Source organism: Phaethon lepturus, unplaced genomic scaffold (assembly GCF_000687285.1).
Source record: "Phaethon lepturus isolate BGI_N335 unplaced genomic scaffold, ASM68728v1 scaffold4551, whole genome shotgun sequence".
Lineage (NCBI taxonomy): Eukaryota > Metazoa > Chordata > Aves > Phaethontiformes > Phaethontidae > Phaethon > Phaethon lepturus.
In genome coordinates, this window is record NW_010515383.1 from 3,159 (window position 1) to 13,775 (window position 10,617).

General features: G+C 46.1%; 1 protein-coding gene across 3 annotated transcripts; it reads left to right on the forward strand.

Moving 5' to 3' along the window:
- Positions 1-2,166: 2,166 nt before the first annotated feature.
- Positions 2,167-9,710, forward strand: DRD2 (dopamine receptor D2). 3 transcript variants are annotated; one of them, XM_010295744.1, is made up of 7 exons: positions 2,167-2,470; positions 5,418-5,527; positions 6,047-6,183; positions 6,805-6,995; positions 7,868-7,954; positions 8,605-8,944; positions 9,517-9,710. In XM_010295744.1, the coding sequence occupies exons 1-7, from the start codon at positions 2,189-2,191 to the stop codon at positions 9,708-9,710; spliced, it is 1,341 nt and encodes a 446-aa protein (XP_010294046.1). In that variant the 5' UTR covers positions 2,167-2,188. The 3 variants fall into 3 exon arrangements, with proteins under 3 accessions (XP_010294046.1, XP_010294048.1, XP_010294047.1); XM_010295746.1 differs by having other exon boundaries at positions 2,189-2,470; positions 8,755-8,944; XM_010295745.1 differs by lacking the exon at positions 7,868-7,954 and having other exon boundaries at positions 2,189-2,470.
- Positions 9,711-10,617: the final 907 nt, after the last annotated feature.

Here is a 10,617-nt window from a genome sequence, read left to right on the forward strand (position 1 = left end):
ACAGAGCTGTATTTCAGCTTGCTCAGCGCCACGGCTATGACTCGGTGGTAGCGTTCGTCTGCTTCTGCAGTACGCCGGCGCCGCGTTATCATGATCAGATCGCTCCACTTGCTTGTCCTTGGAGCATCTGGCATTAGCGGTTCTGGTGAGCTCAGGGAACCCGCTGGCTCACAGAGTGAGACTCAGCTCAGCGCTCCTCGCCTCGTGGCCTTTGCGGCTCTCTGAAAGCAGACTCAGGTGCACGCCGGTCAGGTCCGAGCACGTCCGGCGCCGCCTGTGCTCCCAGCTCAGTTACGCGCAGGACAGGGATGATTTGCAGACTATAGCTATACTCATGTTTTAGCCCATACCGCTTCAGCACACACACTTTGTGTGGAAATCCCTTCTTTTTCTAAGTATGTAGAAACTCCAGCAGGACTCGGACATGGTGTGGAAATACCCAGAAGATAGCGCCAACCACCACGAGCACCCACGGCACAGAACCTGACCCAAGAGCCTCTTTACTGAGCTCACCTAAACGAGAGCCAAAAGAGCCTCACCACACAGCGAGAGAAAGTCTTCCCAGTATGCCAGAGCCAGCGGCCAGATGTACTGCAGTCTCATTGCAAATGTGGAGTTTGTTTTTCATATGCTGGCACCAAAGACCCCAGCACAGACACCTGCTGCCAAGGTCTGCAGGGGGTAACTGAGCTTTTAGCCAGTTTCTTACAACGTGGACATATGTGCAGTTGGATGCCAAGGATCTAGGGTACGCAGAGTCCCGATAGCATGGCTCTGCATCACCTGCTGGCATAAAATCCGTATAACCTCGTGGACGTTCATGCACCCTCATTAGCCCGTACAATACAGAAATACGGCATAAGAGAGATCGGTTCTCCCATAGTCTATCATCAGAGCGGAAACCACGACCTTCCCTCACACACCACGTCCCACACTTTAGCGTTGTTTATACATCTTCCTCCACAGAGAGTAGCTTTTTGCTGTCTGCATTTGCAGCTAGCGACTCACAAACCTCTATATCCAGACAGTGACATTTCTTTAGAGTATTGTTTCCTCATCTCTGTTCAGTTAATTTTCATTCTTCTTCCTCTTCGACCATAAAAGATGCCTGCAAGCCTGAGACCTGATCCACAGCCAGTGGAAACCAAAGGAAGGCCTCTCAGTGCCAGCCCCCTCACTGTGCGCCGAAAACGGCCCGGGCTAAGGAAGCAGAGCACACAGGCAGCCCTGGAAGACAGAAAAGGCCTAAAAGACTAGAAGACACTTGCAGTTGTCTTTGGGGGTTTGCTTTATGCAGGCGTAGCAAACCTAAATATGTTCTAGGGAACTCTACAGCAAAAACCGTGATTTGTTTATCCGTTACCTTTGAAAGAGTGCACAGCACATGGCCGTTGGCCAGGGAAGAAATGACCGTTTGCCATGATGCCACAAATTTCCAGGGAGACCTGTCTTCCCAGTGCCAGGAGCTGCAGAGGTTGGGCTGTGGGGTGGCACCCAGTCATGCCCCCACCATTTTCCCCTTTACACTGCAGCCTCACTGGGGGAATGGTAGAAGGCAGGGACAGTCCAGCCCTGACTTCAAAACTGTTACTGTCACGTTTCATTATCATCACAATTCAGTTCATAGGTTTTTTTAAATTTATTTCCCTGCTGGAGGAAAAAAATAAGGAAAAGCAAAGAAAAAGAAAAAAAAAAAAAGCAAAACACCACAAAACCACCACAGCCTAAAGTTCCATGAAGCACATGAAAAATAAGCAAAGTGGGTCATGGCACGTCTGCCCCGAACTGTACACACCTAAGACAGAGCAGTTAGTGGTTGGGGAATGTCAGGGGAGCCAACAAAAAAATCCCAGGCACTCTGCCTGAATTGTCTGTAACACAGTATCTGTAACTAATATCCCCGGCCACAGAAATGTGGAGGATGAATTGGAAATAGAAATTAACTTCTTGAATCCCTGCCCAGGTATCTGACCGTCAGTCAGCCTCCCATCTGGGTCTTCATCGCACTTCCAGTCAGTCAACCATTTGCACACAGGAATTCAGGGTAGGAGGGAACAGGCTCCAGAGAATCCCAAGAGTGAGGTAGCACATGTGTAATTGTTCTGTTTTTATTTTACATGTTGGCCTTTGACTGTCTTTTCAACATTTTTGTGTCAGAGTGGAGCTGGAACCTGGCACTTTTACCTCGATGGATCCCCTAAACCTTTCTTGGTACAACGGTGACATCGGTGACAGGAACTGGAGCAAGGCACTCAACGAGACCAATGCAGACCAGAAGCCTCAGTATAACTACTATGCCATGCTGCTCACCCTCCTCATTTTTGTCATTGTTTTTGGCAACGTGCTGGTGTGTATGGCTGTGTCCAGGGAAAAAGCCCTTCAGACTACCACTAATTACCTGATCGTGAGTTTGGCGGTGGCAGATCTCTTGGTAGCAACTCTGGTCATGCCTTGGATGGTCTATCTGGAGGTAGGTGACCCAGTTTTCTTTTGCAGTACTGAATGTTTCTGGTGAATGGGTAGAGAGAGGGGAGGTTTAGCAGCCTGGACATCAGCTATTTCAAGAGCTCCTGAACTTCCCAAAACAGAAGCGTTCTTCATTTCATAACAATTGGTCAGGTTTTTCCAGGAAATGGACATGATAGCAGATAACAGGCTGACTTGAAAATACACTACTGTTCAGAGGGCTAAATTACAATCCAACTGCATTAAAAATCTGGCCTTTGAATAGATGAGTCAAGAGCGAAAGGAACCCAGCTTTGTTTTCCAAGCTACATAGACGAACTGTTCATTCCCAAGCATAAGAATGAGTCTGCAACAACATCATGGGTGTCACACTAACAAACTGCACCAAATAGTAATCAAAACCCTCTTTCTGAAGGACTACGGTAGTAAGAAGAGCAGGCAACTGTAGAAGTAGGATGTAAATGCAGAGCTTTTAGGTCACCACGTACGAGAGAACAGGAATCAGGAGTGAGCTACTTTTCACATAGCTGCCATTAGCACGTCACTTTGGTACAAGAGAGTTCAGTGCTTCTGCGTACAGAGCCGCATTTGAGTGGCACTGTGGTTTGTGAAAGCCAAATACTCCCAAGACTGCCACTTGTTCACTTGATGGCAAATGACTTTTGCAACAGCAAATAGCCCGAAAGAATGAAATGCATCTCTAGAGGAAAGAAAAAGAGAAGATACACAGCCCCTCTTCCCTTGGCCCCCTTTTCTGGGATGCCCCTGTTCCTCAGTCAGCTGAGAGCTGGCATGCTGGTCACAATCACAACCAAGAGAGAATGAATGGTGGTGAGAAAGCATAAGACTGAAACTATATTGAGTTTACAATGAATTTTCAGGCACTTGTTTATGAGAGAAAATATAAAACAAAGAGGAGAGCAGGGGAGGAAACCACAATCAATTAGTCCATTAAGTATTAATGCAAAGCAAAACAAACCCACTGACATGACATAGGCTGTGGAGAAACCACAATAGTAATTATCACTCTAGTTAATTATCGTTTTCATGGCACTTTAAAAATGCAGAGCATCATGCATCTGGCTAAAGCTTACTAACATGACCAAAGGTTGGTTGTGATTGTAGTTAATGCCTCCGGGACTAGTTAGGCTCTTCTATTATATTCCTCTTTTGCGACAACCCGTTTCAAGCAAGGCTTATGCTGTGAGAAGCTCTTGCTTCCTTAGGCCCAGCTATGAGTCTCCCAGAGACTTCTTATTTTAATGTGGAAGAATAAAGCACAAATTATGTAAGATGCTTTCCCATTTCTGGGCTCACGTATACATAGAGTTGGTCAGGAACCTCAGCTTCCTTAATCTACCAAGTAGGACAATTAGGCTTCTACATCTGAGCAATACTTTTTTTTTTTTTTAACTTACTTTTGCCCTTTCTGCTCTTATCCACACTCTGCTAAACCTACTGCTAGCTTGAAGCAACGAAAACCATGACAAATACTTGCTGGCAGAGGAGGAGCCATTGGAATGACGTGGATTAGGCACACTGCGGTCCCTCTCTGGGTCTGCAATCTGAAATCGAAACTGGCCAGAACCCTTTGTTCTGTAAATATCCTCATTTTTTTTACGCTTTGTGGTACAAGCTTGGACCAAAACAAATGCCAAAAGGAAATCCTTTTAAAAATTAACCTTGATGCGAACATATCTACCTCCAAACTTCTGAGGTTTCTCTTACGTAAATGAAAGCACTAAGAGAAAGAACTGCTGCACTTTACAGCATCTCCCATAAACTCGAAGCTACGCATTCAGGAAACTGATTTTGCAGAGGCTTATATCTGGCTGGAAACCTTTGCCTTTGGGCAAATTCTCATCAAAGTTACTGATGTAACAGTCTCCTAAGTGCTTTTTTAATCACTGAGTATTCATCTGTCACTCAGGCTTCAATGCAGTCATTCTTTCTTCCTTCTTTTTGCTGCCTATGGTTATGTATGTCAGAGCAGAAATAACTGAAGAACAGGTATCTTATTCATTCTATTTTCAAATGCAGCAGGACTCTATTTTTATTAGAGGAAAATATACTTTTTTCATCATATGTCAAATAGAGCAGTCCTAATAAATGCTATTAAACTTAATTGGCAAAGTTCAATTTCAATAGCAAGATAAGTGAAGAGAAAACAGCCACAGGTAACTGGAAGCGTTATCATTAGTTCTTTGTCTTTATCACAACATGTAGTGTGGCAAAGAATTTTCACTCTGAATTAAATTCATTTCGTTCACAGACACAAAAAAATATGTGAGGAATTTCCACCACTATTTTTTAAACTAAGAAATGAAGGAAAGGTCCTGCTTTTCTACTGCTGATTTTTGCTAGGCGTAATTGCAAAAAAAAAAAGAAGACATAATAAAAAACTGTAAGTACAACTAGAGTTGCTTGGGATACAAAATTAATGTATTTCCTTCCTAATACTTCTTTGCAATATTTCAGAGGCCTGTTTAATCTCCTACATAGTTCACTCTGACTTTTGAAGAGACTTGCCCTCCCTTCAGTCATTGGAATATGAGCCCAGGTTTGGGTTAGCTGTTTGGGTTGCCCAACCCAATCCAGAGATGGAATTAGGAAGGACAAAATCACACCAGCCCTCAGGGGAATGCTCTAAAGAACGGTTTGGATGGAGCACAGTACTTCCTTTGTGGCCGTGCCGTCATTTGAGACCTTCAGACTAGACAGGACAAAGTCCTTGAAGGCACTCGAGGGCAAACTACTTGGCACAGCATGTGACTGATTGCATGCCGCCCGATTCCAGCTGGAACTTCTGTAGACAAAATTTTGATCCCTCTTGAACCAGCAGAACTCCAGCTACCAGCAACTATCTATATCTTTGTGCAAAATTCTCCCTTCAGACCCTCTCAGTAGCATATCAGTGAATTCTTTTATGACCTCATTGTCTCTCTTTGCAGGTGGTTGGTGAGTGGAGGTTTAGTCGGATCCACTGTGATATCTTCGTAACCCTCGACGTTATGATGTGTACTGCCAGTATCCTCAACCTCTGTGCCATCAGCATTGACAGGTGAGGGCTCCATGGCAGCAAGTCGTGTCAAACCCACGGTAGCAAGTCACGGCCATCTTTAGATGGTCTAATTTTACCCGTGACTCAGAGACTTCAAAGTGGTGAGAGCTAGCGTTGACATATTTTGAAGAGCAATTTAGAGGACCTAAATGAGGTCTGAGCAGGGATGCCATCAGAAGCAGACGTAGAAACACTGGTCTTGAGAATGTAGGTGGAATTGTCTGTATATGTTCCCACTAGTTCAGTCCTTTTGTTTATGTACTTGAATGGCAGAGCAGACAGCAGGGGGTAGGCAGTAGCTCAGAGAGAGTGCAAGGGAAATGCTATGCCAAACTGCCCCCAGCCTCACGCCTTCCAAAGCAGGGACTGCAAACGTCTTGGAGATTGGTGAAACCTGGCTTGCCCTATATTCTCTTGCTGGACCAGGCTTTCAGACGCGGTAACTGGGTGTAATGTTCCACACAGTTTGTCAGCGCTGGCAGAACAACAACAGCCTGAGTCTGTATCTTCACACTGCAGGTACACAGCAGTAGCAATGCCAATGCTGTATAATACCCGCTACAGCTCGAAGCGCAGGGTCACCGTCATGATTGCTGTGGTCTGGGTGCTTTCGTTTGCTATCTCCTGCCCACTCCTCTTTGGCCTCAACAACACAGGTGAGTGTTATACCACCTCCAGCTGCTCTCGGCACCTTCCTGGCTTTACTGGGTCCCCAGAAAGTCGTCTGTTACAAGTCAGGAATAAACATGGGCATCAGGTTTTGGGTGTATTGGGATGCATCCACCCCTGTTTCACGTGTCCTCTCCCGGTGTCATCCCAGACTGTTTCTGTCAGCTGCTTCTGGATCCGTTTCATCTCTGTCTGTTCCAGACCAGTGTTTTAGACACATCAGAACTGAGGTGATGTAGATGTTTATACAACACTCGTCAGTGTTACATGAGCATTTGTCGCCTACAAAATCAAAATCCCTCTTACATTAAAACATGTGAAAAAGAAAGTCACGGGACAAAGCTTCACTGAGGCAGGAGAGAGAACAGCATGGGATTTGGCGGGCCTTTAGTTATAAGGCAAGCAATAGCCAGGGACTTTGGGTCATATGTGATTCCCTAGGACTCGAGGGGAGTTTGCTGGTCTGGTACCGCTTCCAGCTGACAAGGTGGTTCCTGCCAAAACCCGAACCGCTCGCTCTCTGGGTGTCTCTCTGCCTTCTGAAAGAGGGAAGACGGTACTAGTTCCCAGCAGCAGAGACAACAAGCCGGAAACTTTTTGTCTTCCAGATGAGAAGGAGTGCATCATTGCCAATCCTGCCTTCGTTGTGTATTCCTCTATCGTCTCCTTCTACGTTCCCTTCATTGTCACCCTGCTGGTGTACGTGCAGATTTACATAGTGCTCCGGAAGCGCAGGAAGCGTGTCAACACCAAGCGCAGCAGTCACGGCCTGGACTCAGACACGCAAGCCCCCCTGAAGGTAACTAGACCTCTGCCCTCCTCTCAGCAGTCTCTGGCCGTTCCCCTTCCCGCTCCGCCTCACTCCCCAAAGCGCTTCCTCCCTTCCCCAAATGACACTGGCTGCACTAGGTGAAATACCGGATCACAAAGGTGAACGCTGTGTCCTGTGCCATTTTGGAGTCCCAGCTGCACGCTCTGGATTATCAGGTCACTGTCTGGTGCTTCACAGGCCTCCCTGGATCTCAGGGGATGTTTCATCAGCAGATCTGCATTAGGAGCTGCTTCATTAACACGGCTGCATTTCCTTTGGCTCTGCTGAGTTGGGGTTGGGTGCCCAAGACTACAGGCTATACTATTTTCTGAGTCAGTGCTGCTGTTGTGACGAAGAAGTTCAATGGAAATTGTTTGCATGGCTGGGGCGCAAGCTACATTGCTGGTCATGATACCTCTGCAGTGAAAACAGCCTCTCAAAGCATGAGAGATGTATGTAAGTCCAGCTGAGCATGTGAAGTATGAGACCGCTTATGAAAACGCTACTCTTGCGGCACATGCAAAACCACCACTAGGAACGTATAGTCCCAGAGGCACTGCCTCCAAACCGCGCTGCCTCAGAGGCCAGTGCCACGTCAAGCAAAGGAGGCAGCGAGACAGGGATAGACTGAAACACAAGCAGCTCTTGGCGGTTTCCTTCCTCTGGTGAAAAGCACAATGGATACTCGCCTCCGTTACTGCTTCTTCAGAGCAGTTTTCCGTCATTCTTAGCGCCTTAGGCACACTGATTAATTTCTGCTTCATGCCCCATGTTTGTATTGCCAAGTGCCTCCCCTTACCAACTTCCCTTCCCAATTACTATCTGCTTGTGTAACCTCTGAGCTGGTGCTTGCCCCTTAGGACAAATGCACTCATCCAGAAGACGTCAAGCTCTGCACAGTTATTGTGAAGTCCAATGGGAGTTTCCAAGTTAATAAGCGCAAAGTGGTGAGTGTTAAAGAGAAGTGGTAGCTTTTCAGAGCATTTAGCTTTCCCCTTTTCTCCTCTCAGGACACAAAATGAGTTTATGTAGGGTGGGAGAAAAATGAACTAAGAACAAAGGTTACCATTCAATCTCAAAATTTAAATATTCTTCCCATTCCTTAGAGTGAAGCAGGGGGTTTAACATCATAGAGCTCAAAAAGCCAGACTAAGCTCACCTAAAGATCAGCTATAAAAGCCATGACATTTTAACATTTTGTGTCTCTGATTTCCTTCTCCTCTCTGTTATTTATTTTAAGTGTTTGACTGCATTGGCTCTGTTGGGTTTTGCTTGTTGATCTTTTTTATTTATTTATATTCTGAAACCTAAACAAAATCTATGGGGAGTGGAGACAGCGTCTCTCCCATTTCTTAGCCTCGTCATGCAATAAAGGAGAGTCATTCACCACGGTTCTGTCAATCCCATCTACCCAAAAGTATTCTCATCTGCAAACACTTTACAGCCCTTTCTCCAAGCATCTACCAAAAGTGTAGGGAGGGAGAAGAGGGATTGATTGTTCTTCAACAGCATCCAGCTTCACTCTGCAAGGAATGTTCATTGCTCCTCTCTGTATATTTATCTGTCTTTATGTTGTGGACATTTGATTCTTGTCCAGGAGGTGGAGAGTCACATAGAAGAGATGGAAATGGAGATGGTGTCCAGTACCAGTCCCCCTGAGAAAACCACCATCAAACCAGCGGCACCAAGTAACCATCAGTTGGTTGTGCCAGTTGCTTCTAATCAGGGCACCAACTCAACCCTGCAGGCACCCTTGGACAGCCCTGGGAAAGCAGAGAAGAACGGACATGCCAAAGAAACACCCCACACAGCCAAGATCTTTGAGATCCAGTCTATGCCCAATGGCAAGACAAGGACCTCTCTCAAGACTGTAAGCAGGAGGAAACTGTCACAACAGAAGGAAAAGAAAGCCACTCAGATGCTAGCCATTGTACTTGGTGAGAGCGCTCATTGGCTTCCTCTTGTGTTTATGCAGAAACCAATAGCCACTCAGGGCTAGGGTAGCCAGTCTGAATGTCCAGCGTAGGCTGTTTTTCCAGGCCTCCACAGAAATAATTTCACTGGATGCATTAGTGGATGTGCAGGCAAGTAGGCAAGAGGCTGCCCGTAGGAAGGCTACCTCCTTCCCAGCTAGGAACAGTTCACAGCACTGTACAAAAGGCTCAGAAAACTGTCCATCTGTGGGGTGCTTGGACTGCCAAAAGACAGCTGGGTGCAGGGCAAGAGAGCTCCTGGGCTTTCTAGAACACAAAAGGCAGCACACTTCAATGAGAAACTGGCACCTCAGAAGGCCAGATTTTTTTGCTGTAACTGCTCTAATTACATCAGCAAAGAGGTTCTTTAGTACCTGGATACTCAGAATATAGAATATGAGACTTAACAGACAAACAGAAGGCTTATTCCTCAGGGAAACATTTTTCCTTTATACCCAAAAGAACCTTGCTGTTCTCAGTCTCAAAATTTGTCCAGCTTTCAGCAATCAAAATCTGTCTCTTTCCTTTTCTCCCAGGTGTTTTCATCATCTGCTGGCTCCCATTCTTCATCACTCACATCCTGAACATGCACTGCGATTGCAACATCCCCCCAGCAATGTACAGCGCCTTCACGTGGCTTGGATATGTCAACAGTGCTGTCAACCCAATTATTTACACCACCTTCAACATTGAGTTTCGCAAGGCTTTCATGAAGATCCTCCACTGTTAAAAGCAAAACCAGCAACTACATTTTGAAGAATGAGAAAAAAGAAACCGATGCCATTCATGCACACAAACGGGCAGCCATGGGGAGGTCTCAAGCTCTTGTATGGGGCATGAGGCCTGCAGTGTTACAACAGTGCCATGCCCATGCACCTCTTGGTGGGGATGTAATGAGGACTTCCATGTGGGAGGTTCTTTCATCCCTTCAGGTGACCTTTGGACTCGGGGACACCAATCCCAAGGGCACTTGTCAGAGCTACCCTCACACTGTGTTTAAAGCGGAAGCAAAAATCAAGACACACTCACTTGATTCTTGCCTGTGGCCATCTAACCTTGAGTGCATTAAATATAGACAGGCGCAGAGCCATGTGAAGGTAGCGATAGGTCACTGCTGCTACTGGCTTGCGTGTTATGTCATTGATACGATTCTCACCAAAGACAAGACCATCTTTTCTGCTTTGCAATAGGAGCCAGACAGAGCTTGCGGAAACTCCATGCAATAGCTTTGCCTTCACCTTGAGCTGACTTACCCAGTATTAAACTGCTGAAGCCTTGAGAAAAAACTTTAAGAGGTCTCCAAGTGGGCTAAGAAGGTTCTGCCACCTTACAGATCCAAACCCCGAGACAATGTGGGCCTACAAGCAATGGGGAGAAGGAAGATGGGGAACGTAAGTCTCACGTGGGACCGCTACATCACTGTAAATATGCATAACTAGGATGAGTTGAACAGAAGCCCAAGCCAAAAAACAGAAGAGAAGCTAAAGAAGTGATACCTTGTTTTGCACGGTATACATTCAGAGCAAACAGGACACCAACTATCATCAGCCGGCCCAGCAGCAATTTCTGCCCACCAGCATTTCATCTCCAGTCTCTTACAAGAAGTTACAAAACTAGGTGAGGAGTGTTAGTGTGGT

Coding starts and splice junctions, on each gene's coding strand:
- DRD2 (XM_010295744.1), top strand. CDS start 2,189: ATGGATCCCCTAAACCTTTCTTGGTACAACGGTGACATCGGTGACAGG. Junction 6,996..7,867: donor ACACGCAAGCCCCCCTGAAG/GTAACTAGACCT, acceptor CTTGCCCCTTAG/GACAAATGCACTCATCCAGA. Junction 7,955..8,604: donor AAGTTAATAAGCGCAAAGTG/GTGAGTGTTAAA, acceptor ATTCTTGTCCAG/GAGGTGGAGAGTCACATAGA.